This window comes from Lontra canadensis, unplaced genomic scaffold (assembly GCF_010015895.1).
Source record: "Lontra canadensis isolate GAN:19392208 unplaced genomic scaffold, GSC_riverotter_1.0 scaffold2, whole genome shotgun sequence".
NCBI lineage: Eukaryota > Metazoa > Chordata > Mammalia > Carnivora > Mustelidae > Lontra > Lontra canadensis.
Window position 1 is genome coordinate 16,194,004 of NW_022630996.1, and position 25,920 is coordinate 16,219,923.

The 25,920-nt window shown below is 49.2% G+C and overlaps 2 protein-coding genes and 1 non-coding gene across 6 annotated transcripts in view; 1 reads left to right on the forward strand and 2 right to left on the reverse strand.

Moving 5' to 3' along the window:
• The window catches only part of CCDC136 (coiled-coil domain containing 136), a 27,292-nt gene extending 18,893 nt beyond the window's left edge, over window positions 1-8,399 (reverse strand). For all 4 annotated transcript variants that reach the window (XM_032869694.1, XM_032869684.1, XM_032869675.1 and 1 more), the window contains exons 1-5: window positions 8,281-8,399; window positions 7,399-7,506; window positions 5,111-5,359; window positions 4,959-5,033; window positions 843-1,166 (exon numbers count right to left, since the gene is read on the reverse strand). In XM_032869694.1, coding sequence (XP_032725585.1) covers window positions 843-1,166; window positions 4,959-5,033; window positions 5,111-5,359; window positions 7,399-7,506; window positions 8,281-8,332 — 808 coding nt within the window. In that variant the 5' untranslated portion in view covers window positions 8,333-8,399. The remainder of the gene's footprint in view (window positions 1-842; window positions 1,167-4,958; window positions 5,034-5,110; window positions 5,360-7,398; window positions 7,507-8,280) is intronic.
• On the forward strand, window positions 8,331-24,268 carry OPN1SW (opsin 1, short wave sensitive). The gene is made up of 6 exons (XM_032866593.1): window positions 8,331-8,617; window positions 20,844-21,190; window positions 21,488-21,656; window positions 22,166-22,331; window positions 22,733-22,972; window positions 24,099-24,268. The coding sequence occupies exons 1-6, from the start codon at window positions 8,331-8,333 to the stop codon at window positions 24,216-24,218; spliced, it is 1,329 nt and encodes a 442-aa protein (XP_032722484.1). The 3' UTR covers window positions 24,219-24,268.
• On the reverse strand, window positions 14,466-14,537 carry TRNAP-AGG. Its single transcript has one exon. It is a non-coding gene; the product is annotated as a tRNA-Pro (tRNA).
• Window positions 24,269-25,920: the final 1,652 nt, after the last annotated feature.

The following is a 25,920-nucleotide window of genomic DNA, read 5'->3' on the forward strand; positions in this document are numbered from 1 at the left end:
CCCAGATCATAAATCTAGCCTCAGAATAAAGGCAGACTCTCTGATGTCATGAATCCTAGCAACTAGCTGGGAGACTCACTGTCTGAAAGCAGAGCTCTAAGCTTTTTGGTATCTCATGTATTACTGGAAATAACCTCTCTTCCTCTCCAGCTGTCTTGTGCTCTGATTTGCTGGTCCCTAAAGCTTCTACGTTGGAGAGGGCTCAAGGAGCCTAAGCATTAGCATCCTGGGACCTGGAAGGAGGACTGGAGCTCCCACCCCCCAAAAAGAAACATGGGCCAGGCAAACTGCCATGCCAGAGCAGTAGGAGTCTCCCAAGGTGACCAGTACCTTACCCTCCCATCCTGGAACTGGAGACCTTTTTAGGAAGGGCTTTCCCACAGTCAAATCAACAAATCAATGGCTCTCTGAGAAAAATTCTCAGGGTACATCTCCGCAGTTCTATTTTTTTTTTTTAAGATTTTATTTATTTGACAGACGGAGATCACAAGTAGGCAGGCAGGCGGAGAGAGAGAGAGGAGGAAGCAGGCTCCCCGCTAAGCAGAGAGCCCGATGTGGGGCTCGATCCCAGGACCCTGGGATCATGACCTGAGCCGAAGGCAGAGGCTTTAACCCACTGAGCCACCCAGGTGCCCCCGCAGTGCTATTTCTTATACCACCACTGACTGGTTATGAGACGTCTGGGTACGTTTTCCACCCTTATAGTCTTGAATTCAACCTGGAGGTTTTCTCTAGAGGTTCCCAATTCATGATCTAAGACCACCTTCGACCATCTTCTTGGAGACAAACTCCCTCTGCTTGGCTCTACTGATAGACCAGGAAAAAGACTTGCCCTCTCATACCTTGCATCTCAGAGTAATCGGAAAGATTTAAACTATTGGATGGATCAGAGCTCTTCATTTCCATTTCTGCACGGAGGGAGGTGATCTCCATTTCATACTCTCCCCGAATGCGCTCCATGTCATCGAGTTCATTCTGCATCCGGCAGAGATCCTCCTGCAGGGATGCTATGTCACTCTCATGTTCGGTCGCGGAATCCTCTGCTGCTTGCCGCAGATTCTGGATCTCAGTCTGGGCCAAGTGCAACTCCTGTTCTATTTCCTTAAGTTCACTTTCTTTCTCACGCTCCAATAGGGAAATCTCCTCACGCAGAGACCGCAGCTCACCTGCAAAGCCCAGAGGTTGGGATGGTCAAGAGGTTAAGCGAACGAATCTACCATGTTCTAGAGGCAGAAAGTTAAAGGCAGACTTATTATTTGGAAACTACTGTCTCTCTAGTCTCTCTACCCCATCAACGAAGTATAGCTTCATCCGCTATGGAATAAAAGGAATACCTAAGAAGAGAATGGAGGGACTCCATGTAGTGAGGTGCGGTAGAAAAGTAGATTCTGGCACCAAAGCAACACCTTGGGCTACTGCAAACAGAAAGTATTAAGTGCTTCTACGTTGAAGACCGAAACTCATGTACAGTATTTTACGATGCACTGAGTCTTTCCAAAAATTTCCCGACTAAAAAAATTTACACAGGCTATTCTCATCTCTTCGGTCTGGAAGCTTAGAAATCACGGAGCCTCACGGCTCCCATGAGCTTCCTGTGTGGTAAGTACTAGCCCCTAAATTGTATTTTGAGTTCACAGCTTTTCAGCTGTGTGATGTAGGCTCATCAAATGGTAACCAAACACGGTTATGTCCTTCACTTTCCTACTACATCCTTGTTCGTTAGGGTTCTAACTTCCCTTAGGTTCCCCTCTAAGGTCTGGCCCTATAAAAACGGCTTTCTCAGAGCCACTGGAGAATGGAGGAAAGTCTTCCACCCCCAAGCGAGCTCACAATTCTTAGCGCAAAGGGGCAGAGCCCGCCCAGGGTGGAGAGGCGGGGCTTGCAGGCCCGAGGGGGAGGGGCTTGTCGAAAACTGGGCGGGGCGGACCCTGACCGGGAGTTGGGAAGGCTGGTCCCGGACTCCGAAGACCCAGCGCCGGTTGACAGGGGGTGTGGGTCTGTCGGGCCGAAGCCGAGGGCTCGGGAGACGGGCTGTGGGACAGAGAAGCGGGTTCTTACTCACTGGTTATGGCCTCCATCTCGTCGGCCCCCCTGCAAGCGGTCTCCCTGGGGGCCCCCCCCGTCGCCGGCCGGTCCCGGCCCCCGCGGGGCTGTGCCGGCCGGAACGGCCTGTCTACACCAGCTACCTCTGAGGCCGCGCGCGCCCCCTCTTGGCGGAAACGGGCAACGCGCGTGCGCAAGGACGGTCTCTATTTCCTCCTGCGGGGTGGGGCTTGGGGGCGTCTTCACCAGCCCTGCAGCCCCTAGCTTGCTTAAGGCTCTATAGAAACAACCCTACTGAGTAAGGAGTCGCTCCAGAATTTGTTTTCCCAAGTAGTTGCCTACCTGCCTCTCTACGAACTTACCTCCTCTTTGTAAGGGAGTATGTCCCTTCCCCAAGCGAAGGTCTTTTTCTGCTCTACTGGATCGTTTCCTTCAATCATACAAACATGATCTAGTGTAATGAGTCCTATCTTAAAGCCGCCCCCAACAAACTCTCCCTTCATTTCCATTCCCCTTATTTCTCTGCTTGTCTTCAAAATACGACTGCTGTAATGATCTATACTAACCTTCTCTATTTTTCCTCCCCTTTCCACTTTAATCCCAATCCGATCAGGTTTCTGTCTTCATTGAAATACCTCAGAGCGTTCCATCTTGCCAAATCCAATGGCCATCTTATTTGATTTAGCAACTTTTGACACTGATTGTTATCTCCTTAAAGCACTTTCTCCTCGTGGTGGCCAGGGTGTGAAATGCTTCTGCCGGTCCCTCCTACCTTAGTCTCTTTTGTTCCTATCTCCTCTACTGGACCTTTAATATTGGAATATCCCTGGGACTAGGCCTTTTTCTCTTCTTCCTGTACCTCTCCCTGTGATTTCATGGTGATCTCTCAGGGATTCAAATGCCTCCCAAATGTATATCTCCAGCCTTGATTTCTCCCCTGTTCTAGATTCATATATCCAGCTGTTCCTTATAACATATTTATTTAGATGTCAATAGTCATTTCAAACTCAACATGTAAAAAGATGTCTTCAGTGGTTCCCTGAGCCCTCAAACTTGTTGTTTGCCAAGTCTTCCCCATTCCAGTAAATGACAACACTGTCCATCCAGTTTCTCAAGGCAAAGTCATCTTTCACATCTCTCCTATTCCCACTCCTCCCCCACCCTCCACCTTATCCATTCATCAGAAGTCCCGAGGGCTTCACCTTCAATATAAGACCCTCCCATGTCTTTTTTACCGTACTTAGAATAAAAACCAAACCTCCCGGCCGGCCTGTAAGGCCATTTGTAATCTGGCCTCAGCCTGCTTCTCAGAACTCTCTCTTACCAGGGCCCTTCACATGCACTCTGCTTCAGCCACAATGGCTTTTGTTCCGTCCTTCAAACACATGAAGCTCATTCCTGCCTCTGAGCTTTTGCAGTTGCTGTTCCTTCTGCCTGGTATGCTCTTCCCTCAGATCCTTCTCATTATTCAAGTCTTATTAGCTCAAATGTCACCTTCTCAAAGAGGACTTTTCTAACTGCCCCATCAAAAAAATTTTCCCATCTCACTCCATCTCTCTATATCATATTGTTATGTTGTCTTCATAGCATTTATTGCCACCTGAACTTATGTTGTTTATTTTTTGCCTCTCCCCATTAGAATGTACTCTCCATTAAGGCAGGGATCTGGTCTGTCTTATTCATAGCTTGTCCTCCAAGTATATAGGCACTCAATAAATGAATGATAAATAAATTAGCACCATTGTACAGATAAGGAACTGAGTCTCAGAAAGATAAAAGTGACTTGCTGGGGGCGCCTGGGTGACTCAGTGGGTTAAAGCCTCAGGACATGATACTAGGGTCCTGGGATCGAGCCCAGCATCGGGCTCTCTGCTCGGTGGGGAACCTGCTTCCCCCTCTCTCTCTGCCTACTTGTGATCTCTGTCTGTAAAATGAATAAATAAAATCTTTAAGAAAAAGAAAAAGTGACTTGCTGAGATCCTAAAGCTTGTTACATGGCAGAGTTGGACCCAAGAATCTAGGTGATCCGAGACCAATGCTCACAGTTTTCCCAGCTACAACACATCTCCAGCCATTTCTCTCCTTCACCCTCTTCCCATTCATTGTCTACTTCTCCTGCATTTACCTTGCCTTATATCTTTCGCTTTTCTTTTCCTCCCCTTCCTACACCTTTGCTTGTTCCTCCCCAGGCCTGGTTCCCAGCCTTGCTTTTTTCTCCATTTATATTTCTCTTTTGGTTTCATCTCAGTTCTCCTGGGAGAGTCCCTGCTGTTTTCTAGGGCAGTTCCCCTAAACCTTCTGGAAGCCCATGGAAGTAACAAAAGCTGCCTCTTTTTTTGGTGATGCAGTGGAATATGGGACACCTGCCTTGCTGCTTTCCAGAGACAAAGGGATGTGGGTGTTAGAAGAAAGGGATTTGGGGCCATAAGCTTGGTCCTAGGGAGCAAGTTCTCATTCTGCTTCCCTTAAAAGATGCAGAGTCCCCTTCAGTCCCCTCTCACTGGCTCATTGCTCTTCCCATGGTGTCCTTGTATGGACAGGGAAAAGTAGTCTGGTTTGGTGTTCAGCCCTAATTACCTGATCCCCCCCATCCCAGAACAAAGGGAAAGGAATACAGGTGTGAAGGGAGGAAGCTGAAGGAGAGAAAAGGGAGCTTGTCAGCCAGAGAGAGAAGATGTGAAATAGGAGGGCAAGAAAGGGCAGGGGAGGGCAGAAGAGCCAGGCAGTGATGCAAAGAAGAGCAGCTATTAGGTAGAGAAGAGAATGGAGAGAGGAGAAAAAAGTGAGAGTAGTAAGCAGAAAATGAGGAGAAAGGACTGAATTAGTTTACATTTGTCTGCTAGGCTTCAGCCAAGCCCTCAGGACAGAAGCACTCGGATGGCCGCCTGCCCTCCAGCCCGAGTGCTGGGAATTACCTTGGAGCTGCTGGATCTGCTTGGTGAACACCTCTGCCTGCTGGGCGCTGGCCAGCCGTTCATCCTCCAGGAGCCCTGCAGGGAGAGGGGGAGCAGGCGTGATCCTGGGATCCAGGGAGCCCAGGGCTTCCGGCCCCCTCCCGGGCGCTTACCCTGCAGCTCCAGGGAGTCATCCTCATGCTGCCCCGCCAGCTCCCGGGTCTCCTCCAGCTCTGCCACCAGCTGTAGCACCTGAGCCCTCAGCTCTTCCAGCTCTGTCTCCGTGAGGCTCAGGCCCCGGTGCTTGCTGACGGATAGGGAGCTCACGCTGCCCCCTTTCTGCACCTGTTCTTCCTCTTCTTCCACCTCTTCTTCCTCCTCCTCCTCTTCCTCCTCATAGAGAGCGGGGAGCAACACTTCCCCTGGAGGAGAAACCCACCCCACCAGGCGCTCAGCATCGACTTCCTTTCCAGAGTCCTTCAAGGAACTCTGGAAAGCTCATGGTCCCAGGGCAGGGATGGTATAATAGTGCCACCTGGTGTCCCCCAAGGAGCCCCTGGGCAGGACCTGCACTCATGATGAGTCCTCAGGTGGAAGGTCACCCAGCCTCCACCTGGCCCAGGCTCTTTCTGGACCGGGACTGTACCAGGTGGCCTCCTATCAGTGCCTTCGGGCAAACTGAGCAGCTGGGGGCAGGTTAGCCATGTGAGCTGGCACAAGGATACCTGCTTCTTCCAGTCCTGGTGGTCCCTGCGGTGTGGGACAAGTACTCAAGAAAGGATTCAAGACACTGGGTATGTCTTTAGGCTGAATGGGGCAAGGGTCACAGTTCGAGGTTTGTCCAAAGTTAAAAAGTTATCCAGGTGGCTTGGGAAAAATTAGCCTTTCCATAATTAGAAAGAGTTAGTTGCCTATCAGTAGTTAGAGAAAAGAAAACATCTGAATGAAACGATTCTAAGTATTTCAACGGAAAAATCCTGGGGCCCTTTCTTATTTATTTATGTATTATTTATTTATTTGACAGACTGAGATCACAAGTAGGCAGAGAGGCAGGCAGAGAGAGAGGTGGAGGCAGGCTCCCTGCTGAGCAGAGAGCCCGACGTGGGACGTGGGGCTCGATCCCAGGACCCTGGGATCATGACCTGAGCCGAAGGCAGAGGCTTTAATCCACTGAGCCACCCAGGCACCCGCCCTTGGGGCCCTTTCAAATGTATTTTCACGTAGCCTTTTTGAAATTTTCTGCAAGGTCCACCTTTCTTTTCTCTGCAGAGTGTCAGGAGGCCTCGCCCTTCCATGACTGTTATGAAGCCCCTCACTCCACGCTGACCATAGGGCAGTTTTCACGTTCAAGTCCAAGGTTGTACTTGTGTGTAAAAGAGATCCTACCAGGGAACCTGGGTGGCTCAGTGGGTTAAGCCTCTGCCTTTGGCTCAGGTCATGATCTCAGGGTCCTGGGATCGAGCCCTGCATTGGGCTCTCTGCTGGTCAGGAGCCTGCTTCCCCCATTCTCTCTGCCTGCCTCTCTGCCTGCTTGTGATCTCTCTGTCAAATAAATAAATAAAAATCTTAAAAAAAAAAAAAAAAGAAAGAAAGCCTACCATTTTAATGCACAAGAAACTGGGGTATAGTGGTCCCTAGCCTCTGGTTGGTGAGTACCCCCTCCTTTGCTGCAATGCAGTTCCTTGAAATAGCAACATTTTATCAGAACACTGATTATTTGCTTTGTTTTACAATTCTGAATCCCTGGTCTCACAACAGCAGCCCAAGGTTCATCTGGGACCCCTTGTCTGCGTCATCTGTCCCCCTTAGGGGAGCAGGGTTGCCCACACAGTGTGCACGTGGACCTCGGGACACTTCACAAGAAGTCCCAGGAAGCGGACCGGCATCCTCTCAGGGGCCTGGTGTTGGCAGCAACTGCCAAGTCACAGGGGTGCGGTGGGGATATGTGAGTGTGGAAGGTTGGCCTTCTCACCAGCCCCATCCCAGGCAATTCTTTCAGGCCTGAAGAGATCCTAGAGAATCAAAGCCAAAAGGCTTACATTCAAAGTTAGTGGTGGTGGCACCAGAAAGAGAATGCTCACTTCACATGCTCACTTCCCTGCTTTTCAAAAATATGAGACAGCTTGGGATCTGGGTCGGGTGGCAGTGAGAACAAACCCCCTGCTGAAAGGCTGCTTCAAAGCCCTGTCCAACGAGGCCTCTTTCTCTGTCTGGCAGCTCCCCCAGGACCCACAACCTGGTTAGCTGGTGATTAGGGCCCCAAAGGGATGTGCCCAGAACCTCCCTCAAAGCCTGAGCGCTGAGGAGGGGTAGAACTCAGACCTAAAGGGTGGAGGGGGCTCAGGTGAGATAGAGAAAGGGCTCTTTCCTGGCTGGGAGTTCTAAGGACCAGATGGGGTAAGGAGGAGGGAGGGGCAATTGGCTGAGGGGAGAGAAACAAAGCTTTTTTTGGAAAACTCACCCTCCATTGCTTGCATCCCCCGCCGCTCCAGAGACCCCCAGCGTTGGCCCTTCTTCCTTTCACAACCCTCAGATGCCTCATAGGAGCCTAAAGTGGTCACTGTGGGTCCTGTGAGCAAGGAGAGAGGAGGTGCGGTGGGCTGCCTGGGGGGCTGGGTTGCCCAGGAGAGAGAAGGGGACGTGCCTTCCAGCCCTCTGGAGCCCCGGACTTTTTTTATCCCAAGTGAGTGCTTGACTCACTCTGCCCAGGCTGCGACTTTCCTCCCTCAGCCGCCTCTCGAGCGGGGCCTAAGGGGACCCCGCCCTGTGCTGCCCAACCCTCGCAGCATCCCCTGCTCCAGGCTCCTTTCCCAGCACGGAGAGAAAGGGTGTGTGTCTCTTTAGCGGGGAGGGGACAGGGAGGAGACCCGCAAGGATGGAAGCGAGGGCAAGGGCCAGGGAAGATGAGGCTGAAAGGGTGAGGTGGCGCGTGGAAGGGGAACGAGGTGATGCGGTGGGTAGGGAGGGGCGTATGGCAAGGGGTTCCGGGCCGGAGCCGCTCCCCTCCTGTCCATTCTCCCCCTGGACCTCGTCCACCCCAACCTCGCCCTGCGCTTGAAGCCTTCGGTCCGGAGTGGGCGCAGGGTCTGGGGCCCCCAGGGCTGGACGGTTCGGGGCGAAGGACCGCCGGGGGAGGATGCGACCGGTGTGGGGAAGACCCAACCCGGAAAGATGGAGACCGGGCCCGGGGTGTGGGGCAGGATGGAGGGAGGAAGACGGGACGGAAAGGTGGGAGCAGCGGAGGGAGGGTGGGGTGGGGGGGAGAATGAGGGGGTCTGGAGGGAGGAGAGATGGAGAAGAGGAAGGAGTGGCGGCGGAGAGGTGAGGGAGGGGCGGCTCTGACCTGGGCCCGGGCAGCTCCAGCCCGTGGCGCCGGCCCCGGCGCCCGCCTCCATGACCGCTCGCGCCGCCGCCGCCGCCGCCGCCGCAGGTAGGAGACGCCGCAGCCTCCAGGCCGGGGACCCGGAGCCGGGTGCGCAGGGGGAGGGAGGGCGGGCCGAGGGGGCGGGGCCTGGCCGGCCACCTGACACCGCCCCCGCCCGGAAGCCCTCCCTGCACCGAGCTCCGGGACCTGGTGGAGGCGAGCCGGCGCAGAGAGGCCAAGGGAGCCCGTCCCCCGACACACCCCAGGGCCCGGGCGTGGGAGAGGGGGATCGGACGGGAGCTACTCGGGGCTTGAGGTTGCCCCAGGAGTGGCCACAAGATCCCCTGGTTCTGGCGAAGGGTCCTGCCCCCAGTCGGCTGCTCTCGGGGGGACCCCTCGCCGCCCCGTGTCAGAGCCCCGTCCCGCGCAGCGATGGGGGAGGAGGACAGAGCGGGACGAATCCTCTGGTCCTGTTTCCTCCAAACGCTCAGACACACGCCCACCAAGCAGGACCCGAGTCCTCCACCTCCTCAATGGACGCGGACCCCAGGCCACCAAGCCCCATTCCTGTGCGGTGGCCTCTTGCGTCCCAGGGTTGCGTGAAGGCAGGAGAAGGGAAGTCAAGGCGAAGATCCGTGAACTGCAGGGCCCTGATCTCTCTGCTTTCCTCGCGCCGCCACCAAGCAAGAACCAGGGACTCTCTCAGGAGGGCCGCTCCTTGGCCCCACGCACTCCTCGCTGCCTGAAGACCTCTTCTCTCCACCGCTCTGCCTTCCCACCCTGCCCCACACCCTCTGAGCTTCGAGCCACCACCCCTACTCACCCTGCCTCTGTAGCACTACTGATTTTCGCTCTCACACGAAGGAGATGTGGAAACCAGAGGGCTTATTTCACTTAGTCATTCATTCAGGGAACATCATCTACCTGGTGAGTGCGATCTTAAGGAGGCAATTGTTCTCACGTCTCTCCAGGTCTCAGCCAGTAAAGAAGTGAGTACACTCGAGAACCAGGCAGTCCCAACACATCCAGAAATGTATTAGGAGATGCTTGAGCCAGGGACACACACCAATCCCTTTCCTTCCATATCCACTCACCAGGTTATGGACATACATTGTCTGTGTTCACGCCCACGGGCATCCAGGTTCAGGAGCCCTCCATATTCTTCAGGAAAGAGGCCCTTTTTGCAGGGACATCCCTACTTATTCTTCAGCCATCCATGGGGAGTCACCCCTAGCAGCCTTCCCTGATGCCCACCCTTAGACCAGTAGAGAGGCCAGCAGTGCCCCTCCCATCCTTCCTTTTAGGGCAGCCCCTGTCACTTTCAGGTGTCAAGGTCAGGTGTATACTCTTGTGCCTGCCCAACTTCTGGAAGATTGGGAAGTACTTTAGTCATTTTTGTATGTCCAGCATCTGACGAAGTATCTGACACAATGAATGAGAAAGGTAAATCTCTCAACTACCCAGTGAATGCTCTTAACATTCAATATATGATTTCACATGGAGTTAAATGTGACCTATTAAGCATAATGTTGCCCTATAAATGTCTCCCTCCCCCCACCTCTTTTTTTCCTCCCTCTCAAACCCCCAGCTTGGTGCTCTGAGAAATGAGGAGCTCAGATCAAGAGGGTTTCATTTGCTCCTCAGAAGATAGGATTACACCCCAGATCCTGTGGTCATGGTGATCTAGGTGTGGGGAAAGGCTGTTGAACAAGCCCACAAAGACCCCATTCAGGGAGTCTGCTGCGAATATCGGGCCTGTTCAAACATGGCTGGCATGGCGGTGGCAGGGTGTCAAGATGGGGGCATAGAGCTCTGGAGACTGACAATCTGGAAGGTTGGAAGCGCAATGGCTATTTGCTCTTCCCAAGCACAGCCCATTGTAGTCCTGGCTCAGCCAGCAAGTTCAGTTAACAGTTGACCTTGACTGTCAACTTCTTGGTTCATGGAGGGAGGGGCAGGAGAGGAAGTTGTCCACTATGACATCCAGTGATCTAGGCTTTCCTCAGGGAGTTCTGATCCTGAGTATTAGGACTAATCTCTCCTTGGCTCCTGGGGTGCAGGTCACTGTTCACCCTTGATTTGGGGAGCATTCAGGAGAGACCTGAACCACTCTGTTTTCAGGACCCAAATTTGGGCAAATCCCAGCCAGATCCGTACTGGGTTGAGGGTGGGGGTGAAGTTAGGAGGCAGGAGGTAAAGACTTAGCTAGCATGGGTGGAAGGGGACTGTGGTCCAGGGATGCATATGTGAAGGGCCCTGGAGTGGTGGGGATGCCAGCCAGGTAATCAGTTTAGGGGGGATGATCTGACTTAATCCTTGTAATCCCTGTACTCTGGACTCAGCCTCCCCCTAATCCCATCCCATCAGATCATCCCCTCTGAGGATCAATGCAGCCATTTATCTCCCTTTACCCTTATTTCGAAAGGCCCATTAAAAAAGAAAAAAAGAAAGTGAATATTTCAAACAAGCAGAAAAGCACAGTACAGAATATAACAACAAATAGCCATGTACTTACCACTGAAATCCATGTATTTGATTCAGAGATAGCCCCTCTATTTATGGTTTTACAGTTTTACTTTATATGTTTGTATCCACAAACAACAAAATATTGATTCGTGTATTTAAAAAATCTCTCTGGGGGCTCCAAGCTGCCTCAGTTGGTTGGTCATGCGACCTTTGATCTCCGGGTCCAGAATTTGAGCCCCACTTTGGGCCTAGAGATAACTTAAAAATAAATAAACATTCTGCAAACTTTCTTCTTCTCTCCACATTTTTTTAAGCATACATCCGTATTTCATTTAGCACTAATTAATGAATTTTAACTGCTGAATATTATTTCAGTGTTTGAATATATCACAATTTATTCGTTCTTCTGCTAATGGGCATCCAGGCTGTTTCCAATTTTTCTGTGTTAGAAAACAACACCTCAGAGGTGCCCAGGGTTGCGAGACTGGCCCACATGGGCTCCTGCTTGGCCCTCGGTGGGGAGGCTGCTTCTCTCCTTCTCCTTCTGCCCCTCCCCTGGCCCCACTTGCAGGTGCTCGCTCTCTCAAATAAATAAATAAATAAATAAATAAATAAAAAGAAAACAATGTTTTAGTGGTCAGTGCTGTGCCTGTGTCTCTGGCATATACGTAAGCACTTCTCTAGTGTAGATACCGAGAAGTAGAATTTCTGGGTCATGGAATATGTGCACCTTAAACTTTACTGATTTTTACCAAATGGCTCCATAAAGCCATTGGACCAATTTACCTTCCACTAACAGTAGCTTTCAGGGCTCGTTTAAAGTCACTAATGTATTTATAAATTTCTCTGCTCACCATTCCTTCTTGCATTTCACTCCTTCCTTATTTGTTCCCTTCTTATGAAGGGTATATTTTAGCAGCATTTCAGTGAAAGTCTTTGATGAACATTCTCAAATGTCTTTATTTCATACAATTTAAATAGAAATGTAATGGGCATAGAATTTTAGATTGACAGCTTTCTCTTGACCTTTGGAAGATATTCTCTTTTTTTCTATAGTCTTTTGTTGCTAATGCTGTCTTATGCTTTCACTAGTATCTTTTAACTATTCTTCCATATTTTATATCTCATCACTTTCCCCTCTCCATATTTTGAGTGATTTCACCAGCTCTATCTTTCCATTCACCAATTCTCTTATCAGCTGGGTCTAGTTTACTTTTTAATGCGTCATTGAGTCTAATTTCAATGGTGTGTCTTTCCTCGTGTTTTATTTTTTTCCCTAAATAAGGTGCTTTTTTTTTTTTTTTAACAGTGCAACATTTTCATTATGGTTTATTTTCTTGTCTTTAATAATTTTAAGTATACTTACTATATAGTGTTTTTCATGTTGTTTCCTTATGTTGCTGACTCTTCCTTATGGTGGATTGCTTCCTTGTCTAGTTTGATATTTTATTGTGAACACTTCTTCAGTAGGTGTTTGTTTCCTCAGTGAGAGTTCCAATGCCCTATGTTATGAAACATTGCAACAGAGTGCTTTTTTTCTTTTTTAATTTTTTAAAAAAGAAAAGGAATTTTTTATTTTAGAGAGCAAGCAAGAGCAGAGGGAGGAGCAGAGGGAGAAAGAGACAATCCTCAATCAGGCTCCCCATGGAGCCAAGTGCAGGGCTCTATCCCAGGACCCTGAGATCACGACCTGAGCTGAAATCAAGAGTCACTGCTTAACTAACCGATCCACTCAGGTGTCTCAATGACAGAGATCTCTCTTGCTTCTGTGAGGCTATACGGTATTCCAAGTGTACTGAACCAGGTTTAGATTTAATTTCTCTGCTTGGAGATTGAGTGTCATATAGATAACATAAATCCAATGCAATACAAGCATCTGCTCAGGCTCAAGACTTTAATTTCTGGGATGACTTGTGTTTCTATTCCTTTTCGTTGGTTCCTTGGACTGGTGTGCATCATTTTTCATCTTTTTTCCATGGACAAAGTAGATCTTTGATGTTCTAAGCTTTGTGTAGGGGATTCAGACCCAGCTTCTCGTCTCTGGTGGGCTGAAGTAATGTATCTTATAACTAGAAGCACTAAAACACAGCTCCAGGTCCCTGGGTTTATATCTGTTTCTGAAACCCACCATGGGCCACTGTGACAGCTTCCTCTTCTCTTCTCTTTTGTTTTTTTAGAAGATTTTATTTTTAGAGAGAGAAAGAGAGAGAGAGAGAGCAAGCATAAGTGGTGGGAGAAGCAGAGGAGAGGGAGAGAGAGAGAATCTCGAGCAGACTCCACACTAAGCACAGAGCCCCACTCGGGGCTTGGTCCCACAACACTGAAATCATGACATGAGCTGAAATCAAGAGTTAGTCACTCAACCAAGTGAGCCACCCAAGAGTCCCCTACTTCTCTTTTCCTTGGCTTTGTATTCCTTCTTTAATTCTGATATCTGGGAATTTCCTTCCTTTTTTTTTTTTTTTTTTCCAAGTAGGCTTCATGCCTAGCATGGAGCCCAGTGTGGGGCTTGAACTCACAATCCTGAGATCAAGACCTGAGCTGAGATGGAGAGTTGGATGCTTAACCAACTGAGCCACCCAGGAAATTTCTTTTCTTTTCTTTTCTTTTTTTTTTTAAAGAAAATTTTTTGCCCCATCCAAATATTAATTTTGTTTCAATGCTCTTTTTTTCTTTTAATTTTTAAAGTAATCTCTACACCCAATGTGAGGCTTGGACTCATAACCCTGAGATCAAGAGTCACATGTTCTACCAACTGAGCCAGCCAGGCACTCTGATACTAATTTTTAAATCCTATTGTATTCAACCTTTCTGTGTGTGTGTTTTAGGGACACTGGGTGAGGAGATAGCTACGTTAGTTTAGTCTGTTGTGTTTCCAGAGTTGGTCTCTACATTTACTTTATTTTTTTTTAAAGATTTTTAAAAATTTTTATTTATTTGACAGACAAACATCACAAGTAGGCAGAGAGACAGGCAGAGAGAGAGGTGGAACCAGGCTCCCTGGTGAGCAGAGAGCCTGATGTGGGGCTCGATGTGGGGCTCGATCCCAGGATCCTGGGATCATGACCTGAGCCAAAGGCAGAGGCTTTAACCCACTGAGCCACCCAGGTGCCCCTACATTTACTTTATCTTTAGCATTATTTAAAATAATCCCTATGTCTGTAAGGTGCATTATAGTTTTAGTTTACAAAGGATTTTCGAATATAATTTCTGCTTTAATCCTCCCAAAAACTCTAAGAAAAAAATATTACTGTCCCCATTTTACCAATGGGAAACCTGAGACTCAAAATTGTAACTTTAATCCTACCTTTTGGACTTCAAATCCAGCGCATTTCATAGCTTGAGTTTTATACAAGGAGCTTGTCTTTTCTTGACTTTGGGCTCAGACCCACCCCCCAAATTGTCCTGATTATTTACCCTTCATCTGAGGCCCTCCAAAAGGCTCTTTTTGCCTAACATAATACAACTCTTTGACTCTTACCTTCTCTAGCTCAGCTCCTGATGCCAGTAGCCTCCCTCTCCATTTGGCCTCAGAGGAAATAATGGGGTGTATGTGGGCCATGGCTAATGGGGAGAATGACTGGCAGCTTGTCCTTAGGGTCCTTTATCCACTCACCACTAGGCTGTCTTTATGCCTCAACCCTAAAAGGGGCAGGCAGTGTATGTTGGGGTGCAGGAAAAAGAAATCGGGAAAATAAGGGCTCGTCCGGGATTTGAACCCGGGACCTCTCGCACCCTAAGCGAGAATCATACCCCTAGACCAACGAGCCACTGATGCTTATGTCTGGCCAGATGTGCCTTCCTTGCCACATCAGCAGCAGGCTCGGTTTGTGGTTCTTAGAGGTGGAATGTTCTCCCAGGCTGGCAACCAGCCCAGGCAGGCTGCACTCCAGCAGGCTTTGCCTCTCTCCTGGCTCTCTCCGGCCCTCCCTGGCCCACTGTGGAGCCATGCACCAGCTCCAGGCAGGGCCCCCTCCCCAGGACTAGCCGGTTCTTCCGCGGGGCTACCACGTGGACTTTGGTGGGGGTGCTGGTGAGAAAAGGCAGAGAAGAAGCCAGGGTCCAGCAACCTCTACTTTCCCAGGGATCCCCAGGTCAGAGGGAGCCCACACCCCGTGAAGAACAACCCTTCTTTCTTTCCTCATGATCAGACCACCAGAAAATAAAACCTCTACATCATCAGCCTCCTGGATGAGGAAGGAGAAGCCTGACCCACATCACCTTGACTGGAAGACATTTGCTGACTTAGTTTCTTCATCTGTCAGTGGGGGAAGGAACGCTTGTCCTGTGTGCCTTGCAGGGTAATTTGGGGAACAGGCACGATGATGTCCGTGAAGTGAAGGCGGTCTGCAAATTGTAAGATGCTGTACAAAGGAGAGGAGGGTGGGGGGAAATACTCAATAGGAGAGTTGTTCTTTAATGCTTAATATGGGCTGAGTGGTGGGTTCTGTGCTTCGCTGATTTTTTTATTTATATATTTCAGGCAGAGAGAGAGAAACAGGCGGAGAGCCTGATGTAGGTCTCAATCCCAGGACCCCAGGATCATGACCTGAGCCAAAGGCAGATGCTTAACCAACTGAGCCACCCAGGTGTCCTTGCTCTGCAGATCTTATCTAACCTTATAACAACCGTGTGAGACAGGTCCTGTCCCCATCATAAGAATAGGAAATCAATCTGCATTTGGCTTACAAGAGGCACATTTATCTAAATCCGAAGGCTGTTTTAAACACAGTAGACATTGCTGCCCAGACTTTCTAGAAAACTAGAGATGGAATACATCCTGTAAATACTCACACTCCCTCCCACACCCCAGCCTGCCCTGCTCATCCTGCCCAGGAGGCTGCAGGGAAAAAACCTGCCAACAGGCTAAGTGTGGCTTGGGTGGGTTCCTTCTGGCTGGGAGTTTCCCAGTGAGAGTGAGGAGGAGGTTCAGAAACTGGGGTCTTGTGGGCGAACCCAGTGGGCCCTGCCAGGGTCTGTCTTTCATTCTTGATTGTACCATAGCCATCACTTCGCCTCCCCACCTACTACCCCCGGGCCCTGCTTGGCCGCAGAAGGCAGAGCCCTGTTTTGCTGGTCTTTGGGGTCTAGCCTCGTGTCTGGCACTTAGCAGTCCTGCTGACAAGAGACTCCCAAGTGTTCCTATGCGCTGGGCTCTGTGTAATCACTTCACCAAATTAATCTCATCTTCTCAGTACGACCGTTAGTGTAGACATCACTTAGCAAATGTCTGTGGAATGAGTGAGTGAGTATGTGAAAGAAACGTCTCAGGGGAGTACACAAAAAACATCACTCGTGGCAACAAATATTTGGGCTGATTCTCATCTCTTGGCTCTGAGTGGAAACCATAAGCCCAAAGAAAGCCTCCTGCCTTCCATCCTTTTAAAGCAGGCTTCCTCATGAGCCCAGCCCCCTCTTGGATAGGCAGGAAGAATGGCCCCTCACTTTTTTAGAGAGAGGATTGGCCAGCATTCGTTTGTATCTGGGGAAGTTTCATGGTCTCGATCCAGGAGGGCAGGACCAGACAACCGGTTCTGCTAACTCATCGTGGCCAGGGACAAAGGCAACAGCTCATCTATTCTAAAACCAAAGAGACTTTTTTGGGAAGCTGTTCCCCAGCTCTAAACTGCCTTATAAATAATAGCACTGCCGACAACACGTCATTCCATTACCTCAGCAAGCATTCCCTAAATTGTTCCTCTTGGTAAATGTGCCAGGAAGTGAGGTGGCTCCCAGAGAGGCTCCTAGGGGCTAAGAATGTTTCAGGGATGAGACGGGGCTTGGATTCCAGCCAGTGCTTCTCTCTAGGGGGTGCTGTTCGAATTTGAGGCAGGATCGTTCTTCCTTGTGTGGCCTGTCTGGAAGTGTCCTGACCACTAAATACCAGTAATCCTTTCTTCACCACCGAGACAGTCATAAACCACCCCCCCAACACACTCCGCCTCCTCCAGGATGGCAGGGGTCTGGGGAGAGGAATCCACTGGCTCCTGCCATATGCTTTTCCCCTCAGGCTAAAATTACTGTGGCCTTGCGGTGGGCACTGGGCCCTTGGGCCTTCAATGACTTGATTGTCTGCGCTTAACAAGCCATAGACGGAATTCTCTGGAGAGAAATCAGAGCTTCCTCCCTTTCCTCCCAAGAGAGGGTGGCTTTTGGTCAGGCAAAAATCCTCTGATGATTCCTTATATCCATGTCAGAATGTAGACCTTTTCTCTTATCTCCTCATTTGTCTGGAGAACCCTTATGGGTCTGTATTCAACAGATTTAACATTGTCACAACACAAATCTCAAGTTCACTGTCACCTCCTACGTATCAACAACACAGCGAAAGCCAACACTGGTTGCCTTGGGAGAGGGGAACTGCGTTGCGAGATAAGCTGATTTTCACTGTATATTCCTTTGTACTTTCTGAATATTCAATCCTGGACATACCTGTAATCCACTCTAGCAGTTAGAAAGCATGAACGTGTGGTCATATTTCAATTTAATTCCTGACTTTTGAACTCCCCGCTGTTGTTCTCTTCTTTTTGCTCCCACATTTGATTCATGACTTCTTGTTGTGTTCCATAGATTCCCACAAACTTCCCTTAAATTACTTTTGGAAAAGGTAGGCGTATAAATGAATGAACTCCTGAAGAGAATAGGGGAAAAAAAGAAAAACCAAAACACTGAAACTATTCAAAATGTATCCTCTTTTTTGGGGCTCCTGGGTGGCTCTATCGGTTGGGGATCCGACTCTTGGTTTTAGCTCCGGTCATGATCTCAGGGTAGTGGGCTCTAGCCCTGCATCAGGCTCTGTGCCCAGAGCACAGTTTGTTGGGATTCTCTCTCTCCCTCTGCCCCTCCCCAGCTCCTCTCTCTCTTTCTCTCTCTCTAAAATGGAAAAATAGGGGCACCTAGGTGGTTCAGTCAGTTAAGTGTATACTTTCGGCTCAGGTCATGCTCTCAGGGTCCTGGGATTGAGTCCCACATGGGGCTCCTTGCTCAGCGGGGAGCCTGCTTCTCCCTTTGCCTCTGCCAGCAGCTCTCCCTGCTTGTGCTCTCTCTCTGTCAAATAAATAAAATCTTTAAAAATAAATAAATAAAATCGGGGTGCCTGGGTGGCTCAGTGGGTTAAAGCCTCTGCCTTCGGCTCAGGTCATGGTTTCTGGGTCCTGGGATAGAGCCCTGCATCAGGCTCTCTGCTCGGTGGGAAGCCTGCTTCCTTCTCTCTCTCTGTCTGCTGCTCTGCCTACTTGTGATCTCTCTCTGTCAAATAAATAAATGAATCTTTGAAAAAAAAAAAATAAAATGAAAAAATAAGTCTTTATAAAAATTCCCCTTTTCTAGACAATGAGAATGACTGGGAAAACAAATGCCCTCTTGACCGTTTCTTCCATTTGGTTCAGGACATTTATATGTCTAAATCTAAGTCAGTGTTTTGTTTTTTTTTTTTTAAGATTTTATTTATTCATTTGACAGAGAGAGTGAGAGATCACAAGTAGGCAGAGTAGCAGGCAGAGATAGAGGGGGAAGCAGGCTTCCCTCTGAGCAGAGAGCCCGATGTGGGTCTCCATCACAGGATCCTGAGATCAGCACCTGAGCCGAAGGCAGAGGCTTAACCCACTGAGCCACCTAGGCGCCCCTAAGTCAGTGGTTCTTTTTTTTTTTTTTTAAGATTTTTTATTTATTTATTTGACAGAGAGAGAGATCACAAGTAGGCAGAGAGTCAGGCAGAGAGAGGGGGGAAGCAGGCTCTCCGCTCAGCAGGGATGCTGAGGCGGATGTGGGGCTCGATCCCAGGACCCTGAGACCACGACCCGAGACGAAGGCAGCGGCTCAATCCACTGAGCCACCCAGGCGCCCCTAAGTCAGTGGTTCTTAACTGGAGGTGAGGGGGCAAAAGGGGATGATTTTGCCTCTCAGGGGATATTTGTGTCTGGAAACATTTTGGTTCTTTCTCACAGCTGAGGCGGTGCTGGTGCCATTGGCATCCGGTGGGTAGCGACCAGGAATGCTGTTAAGCATCCTACAATGCTCAAGACGGCCGCATGCCCTCCCCCAGCAAAGAATTGTCTGATCCAATGTATCACTAGTGTGGAGGAAGAGAAATCCTGGTCTAAATCTCTCTGACATAATCTTTTGTAAAGCCTTCGTATATTATCACTTTCCCAAACTAATAAAGTGACTTTAAACCTGAAAAGGGCACTGTGTATGTCAAATGTACTCAAAATTTCTCCCGTTTTTGTATCATTACCCTCCACCTTTACCCTATGCCCCATCCTCAAAATCTTCCTGCTCTCTACTCCATGGCTTCACTGACTCTGAAAGTCTGTTGTCTCCTGCGTCAGTACCAATAAGACCCTATACTTGGGTAAGGCTCTATCTGGCCTGAGCTGTCGCCACCCCTCCCACCAGCCCCATCTTACCTAGGGCTGAGTTGCTCTCAGCTTGGGCCCCTTGGCCCTCTATCTGAGGTTGGGTGTCATAAGGTGGGAAGGGACTGTTTGGAAAGGTTTCAGGATGGACCTAGGAGAGGCCATGTCTAGCTCAGGATTCAAGAAACATAGATGTTAGTCCTAAGGTGTGGCCTTTTGGAATTTCAGATGGAAAGCCAGAAGGGTTTGCCCTGCTCCTCTAACATGGAGGAATCGAACTCAGACTCTTTCTCTATGGCCCTGGATAGCAGCCCGAACCTCTGCTCAGCTTTCAGACGCCCCAGCTCCTACCTTTTGCTGGGCTCTTGGGACATTTTTCTTTGCATAGCTCAGCAGGCAGGCAGCCTAGGATTGGAGGGGAGTTTGTGTTCGGAATTGAAGGCTTCCTCTTCTGGGGCATCCTTTCTTCCAGGGGACCCACCTTCCATCTTCAGCTACTCTGGAGTCCCAGACTCTGTCCTCTGACTCTTCAGGGGAAAAAGTTTGGGACTTTCCACTGGAGTTTCAGCCATCTCCTGCCCCTTTAGACTGGGAAGTGCCCTCAGTAAATAATCCATTTGCACGTAGATGGTTCCCTTCATTCAATCAAGGATTGGGTCCTTTCCCTTGCTGCCCTGCCTTGGGGTACTTGATCGTGCTTTCCAGGAGTCGTTTTTCATATTTTGTTTATAATTTTTCCCTGTGGGGGGATTCATGGGATACAAACAACGGTGCCAACAGGGGCCACTTTTCACTTCCCCTTATACCTGTATTTAAAGTGCATCGCTTTTATCTCTGGGCTCAGGGACCGCTGAGGTGGGGCAGGGGACACATTTACAGGACTAAGGGCAGAGCTGGCCTCGCTGGGGCAGGCTGCACAGGCCAGGTTTTGAGTCAGGCTGTGAGAGCTGGGCAGGACTGGAGACCAGACAGGGCAACACAGTGGCGACTTGGGCACTGCCGAGTTCAAGGTGGGGGGCCAGAGAGCCAACCAACCTCAGCCTGGCTGGGAGTCGGGATTTCTGAGCAGAAAACCTCCCTGCGTAGACTCCACATTAAGAAACAGCGGCAGCATTGTCCCGTTGCCCCTGTACTGATCTGTGAAGGCCCTTCACTGAGGTGCTCCCACCCTGGGTGCTCCCCATTCCCTGGTCCTTCTGTGGCCCAAGGTTGCTTCCCAGGCTGGCTGTGAGCCCAAGATCTCTGGAGGGGTAGTCTCAGGGGGCACCCTCAGGGGGCACCTTCCACAAGGGAGCAGAAGGGCACAGAAACGTATGGGGATATAGTCACGCCAGAAGCCAAACGGAAAGGCGGACCTTCAATAGTTCCATTGAAAGGACACACACACACAGGAAGTGGACACCTCTCCGCTAAATATGGGTCAGCACGTATTTAGCACTCAGCTGCCGTGAGCCCACTCCTGTTCATTCCAGCACCCAGCACTGCCTGTCGATTCTGAGTCCAGTCTTTTATCCTCTCCAGAACACACAATCGGCTTTGGGGCCACAAAAGGTTTATCGTGGGGGCTTGCACATCTCTAATCTCAAACTTCATCCTTAGGAGGCTTAGGGTCAGTACTGATCATTCAGGGAGCCAGAAAGGGGCTTTGGAGGCGGGGGAAATGGTGGTGGGACGGTAACCTATAAGAGGAATCAGAAAGGGTGGGGGACATCCCGTGAGTAAGATGTCAGGGGAGGAGGAGTTTTATCTGTTCAAGAACATCTCCTTGGTGGGGCCATGGGATGGGCCTCAGTACCACATTGCCCCGGTCTGGGCCTTCCGCCTCCAGGCAGTCTTCATGGGCTTTGTCTTCTTTGCAGGGACACCACTCAATGCCACGGTGCTGGTGGCCACCCTCCGCTACAAAAAATTGCGACAGCCACTCAACTATATTCTGGTCAATGTGTCCCTGGGGGGCTTCATCTACTGCATCTCTGTGTCCAGCGTCTTCATCGCCAGCTGTCACGGATACTTCATCTTTGGGCACCATATTTGTGCTTTGGAGGCCTTCCTGGGCACTACAGCAGGTACTGCCAGGGAAGGAGACTTGGGGGAGACAAAGGACTGCTTCAGGATCGGAAGCAGGGGCCAGAATGTTGGGTTAGAGTGGGCCCCTAAAGGAGGAGCCCGGGGAAAAAGGAGTTTGGTGCTCTTTATCATTGGGGTACAAAGCAGCCGGGACTAGTTTAACTGAGTCCCAAACTCCACACCAACCATCATTTCAATCCCTTCTTTACCCCTTCTTGCTCCACCATCTGTAAGCCACTCTGCCTGCCAGGCTGGGTGGGGCTGTCTACCCCAATTACTCTCATGTTTCACTACAGGTCTGGTGACAGGCTGGTCACTGGCCTTCCTGGCCTTTGAGCGCTACCTGGTCATCTGTAAGCCCTTCGGCAACTTCCGCTTCAGCTCCAAGCATGCACTGATGGTGGTCCTGGCTACCTGGACCATTGGTATTGGCGTCTCCATCCCACCCTTCTTTGGCTGGAGCCGGTGAGGGTGTAGGACAATGGTGCTGAGCTAGGAGCTCCAGTTGGTGTGGGTGGAAAGAGTTGGGTATGACCTTAGTCTTTGACCTTTTTAAAATTTATTTCTTTTAGAGAGAGGGCGGGGGTCGGGGAGGGGCAGAGGGAGAGGGAGTCTTAAGCAGACTCTGCCCTGAATGTGGCGCCCGATGTGGGGCTCAGTCTCATGACCCTGAGACCCAGCCAAAACCAAGGGTCAGATGCTTAACTGTGCCACCCAGGCGCCCCTAACTTCCACTTTTAAAGAGCCGGTGGAGTAGGTGAGGCTGTGGGAGGCAAGTGCTAACATTCACCCTGCAGTTGGAATTGCTATAGCCTCAGCTGGTAAGGGCAGAAATTGCCCCTGCAGGGAGTCCTGGAGCAACCTCTAAGTGGAGAGCACAGTCCAGAATCTCAGCTCCCACTCCACTCATTCTTGTGGTGAGCCCCGCAGTGGGTAAGTGCTTGTCCAGTGGGTGAGTGCTTGGTCCCTTGCAGGTATATCCCTGAGGGCCTGCAGTGCTCCTGTGGCCCCGACTGGTACACCGTGGGCACCAAATACCGCAGCGAGTACTACACCTGGTTCCTCTTTATCTTCTGCTTCATTGTGCCTCTCTCCCTCATCTGCTTCTCCTACTCGCAGCTGCTGGGAGCCCTTCGAGCTGTGAGTGATTTTTGTGAGGTTAGGGAGGGGGCAGTCAGGGGGCTCCAAATGAGCGGGAAGAGTGGGTGAGGGCTTTAGAACAGGAGACATCTGGAAACGTCCACAGCCAGGTAGAGGGGATATCTAAAAGTAGTGAAGGAAGTGGGGGCAGGGAGTATGATGGAATGATGGGAAGAGTAGGGCTCAAATGTGTGGCAAGAGATTCGTGTGATCCCTTCCAAAGTCATAGACCAGAGAGCCATCTCCACCTGCCTTCCTCAGGGAAGGAGAGCAAGAGGCACTAGGCCAGAAGCTGGGACAGAAGAGCGGCCATTGGAGGGGATGCCCCCCTGGTAGGAAAGGGTGGAGATGTGGAAGTTAAGGGCCAGGGAGAAGAGAATATTTCTCTGTGCTCTGCCCAGGTTGCAGCCCAGCAACAGGAGTCTGCTTCAACCCAGAAGGCTGAGCGGGAGGTGAGCCGGATGGTGGTGGTGATGGTGGGGTCCTTTTGTTTCTGTTACACGCCCTATGCTGCGATGGCCATGTACTTGATCAACAACCGGAACCACGGGGTGGACCTACGGCTGGTCACCATTCCTGCCTTCTTCTCCAAGAGTGCTTGTGTCTACAATCCCATCATCTATTGCTTCATGAATAAGCAGGTAAAGCTCTCTATTTACACTCCTATGAAACCCCATTAAGACTTGGTTCTTTTCTAACAACTTTTGATTCAGAGCACCTTAGACTCCACTCAAAAGGTTCTGAGGGGTGAACAAGGGAAGCCCTTGGTAAGCACAGGGAGATGGGTGTGGTTACCGAAACAAAGGAATAGAATCCAGAGAAAACAGAACTTGAGCCATAAAAATCAGTTTGCTCCGAGGGGCAGGATGTGAAGCGAAAGGAGTTTTTCTGAAAAACTAATAATCATTCTCCTAAATTCCTACTCCTTCCATTTCAGAAGCTCTAAATCCTTTCCCTTCCAACTGCCAGCTTGCAAGAGGGTATACAAAAGCACAGGAATCCAACACATTCATAAATCTCTAACACAGCTTATCACCTGAAGGTACCAAGTGGCCTCCTATCCCAAATTCTGTATCTGAGCTAATAAAAACTCAAACTTAGATGAATCTAAGAGAGTTCTTCTCTTGTGGGGCAAACTCCCTGCTTTGAGAATTAATAGCTATTTTGTTTCCTCAGTCCACAAAGACGGATTCAAAACTTCTGGATGGGAACAAAACTGGCAATTCCTTCCAACTGGGAGCACCCCCTAATAATGGTGGGGTGGGTGGGCAGGCCTACTCTGGCCTTGCTTTTGAGTATTTTGATGAGGCAAGTGCTGCTTGGAGGTTTCCTGACAGTGAAGCCTCTGAGCCAAAATATGTAGGAATTATTAATGTAGACCCAGGAATAGCTCTAAGGATTAGGCATTTGTATTCAAAACCACCTGAGGAGAGGACACCTCGCTGGCTCATTCAGGTAAGCGTCTGCCTTTGGCTCAGGTCAGGATCTCTCGGTCCTGGGATAGAGCCCCGTGTCAGGCTTCACGCTCAGCATGGACTGTTTTTCTCTCTGTCCCCCTCCCTCCACTCGTTCTTTAATAAATAAAATCTTTAAAAGAAAAACAACAAAAAACAAAAAACAAACCATGTTTGGAGGAGATCCTGGGTATAAGGTATTGCACAAGGCTTTGGGAATACAAAGAGATCTCTTTGTCCCCCATATTTCTTGATGTCACTTCCTCTGTACTGGTCACAAGGGGCTAGCTCCAATTCTGCCCTTTCCTTGCAGTTCCGAGCCTGCATCATGGAGATGGTGTGTGGGAAGCCCATGACAGATGATTCTGAAATGTCCAGCTCCCAGAAAACAGAAGTCTCTTCTGTCTCTCCCAGTCAAGTTGGCCCCAACTAAGGAGCCATACTGGCTTATCTGCAGCAATTAGGATTTTACATTTAGAGAAATTTCTTCTCTCTCTCTCAAACACCAAACTAACAAATGCAGAGTAAGATGGGAAGGGAATAATGGGATTTCAGGGAGTCAACTTTCCATTTTCCTACTGCTCCTTTCCTACCTACAAAGCTATTGTTCCAACTGGGTCTACTTCAGGTCACTCCAAAGGCCATGTCAACAATCCTCAATTTCTACGCCTAAGTGGCATCATTCATAGCACTTGGAGAACTGATTAAGTATGAGGCCACTATAAAGGAGTATGGGTTTTTCAGTGTATGGATAAGCCACTAGGGAAATTCAAATCAAAACCACATTGAGATACCACCTTACACCAGCTGGAATGGCCAAAATTAACAGGATAGGAAATAACAAGTGTTGGAGAGGAAGTAGAGAAAGGGGAATCCTCTTACACGGTTGGTGGGAATCCAAGTTGGTGCACCCACTTTGGAAAACAGTGTGGAGATTTCTTCAGAAATTAAAAATAGAGCTACTCTATGACCCTGCAATTGCACTACTGGTTATTTACCCCAAAGATACAGATGTAGTGAAAAGAAGGGCCATCTGTACCCCAATGTTCATAGCAGCAATGGCCAACTGTGGAAAAAGCCAAGATGGCCTTCAACAGACAAATGGATAAAGAAGATATGGTCATTATATACAATGGAGTATTATGCATCCATCAGAAAGGATGAATACTTAACTTTTTAACAACATGGACAGGACTGGAAGAGATTATGCTGAGTGAAATAAGTCGAGCAGAGAGTCAATTACACGTTTCACTTACTTGTGGAGCACAAGGAATAACATGGAGGACATTAGGAGAAGGAAAGGAAAAGTGAAATTGGGATAAACCAGAGGGGGAGATGAAGCATGAGAGACTATAGACTCTGAGAAATAAACTGAGGGTTTTGGTGGGGGTTGGGGGTGGGTATGGGTGAGCCTGGGGGTGGGTATTAAGGAGGGCATATATTGCATGGAGCACTGGGTGTGCTGCATAAACAATGTTGGAACGCTGAAAAATATAAAATAAAATTAAGATGTTAAAAAAATAAAAAAATTATCTCCTTTTTTGTGATTTTTTTTTTCCTTATTGGGGGATCTGTTCTGAGATGATACATTTGGAATTAGAACAAACTTAAACACCCTAGAAATGGGAGATATAAAGAAAAAAACAAAACCTTGAGTAGGCCCAAAATATGAGTTTGAAAGACTGTCTTTATGCCACCACAGCCAATAACCCAATAGTTCTGGCAGGGACAGCCATATCCAGAAGATCCTGAGCCAGCATTAATTATTCGAGCTCCTCCCACCAAATTTGGCTAAACTTATACATCTGTCTTAAGCTCCATTATTTAGTAAAGTTAACAGTTAATTCCCTTCATGTTCTCAAAATGTCTATGTACCTCTTAATATCATTTATAAGCTATATACCAAAATGTTAAAAAAACTGTTTTACTTTATGCTTCCCCTCTACACCCCCTGAAAAAGAGCCTTGTTGAAATAAAAGTCAAGATAAATGTTGTGTGTACATTCAGGAATGGCTTGTGTTTGGTATCAGATAATTATGTAATGAGCAGCTGGACTCCTCTCCAGTCATATGGCCCAAGGAAAGCAAAGAAGGGAAAGAAGGGTTACAGCTGTAGTGAGAAAGATGCTAGAAAAT

Excerpts from the sequence above, each read along its gene's own strand:
- OPN1SW (XM_032866593.1), top strand. The coding sequence starts at position 8,331 with ATGACCGCTCGCGCCGCCGCCGCCGCCGCCGCCGCAGGTAGGAGACGC. Across the intron at positions 21,191-21,487 it reads CTTCCTGGGCACTACAGCAG|GTCTGGTGACAGGCTGGTCA; the intron begins GTACTGCCAGGG and ends GTTTCACTACAG. Across the intron at positions 22,332-22,732 it reads TGCTGGGAGCCCTTCGAGCT|GTTGCAGCCCAGCAACAGGA; the intron begins GTGAGTGATTTT and ends TGCTCTGCCCAG.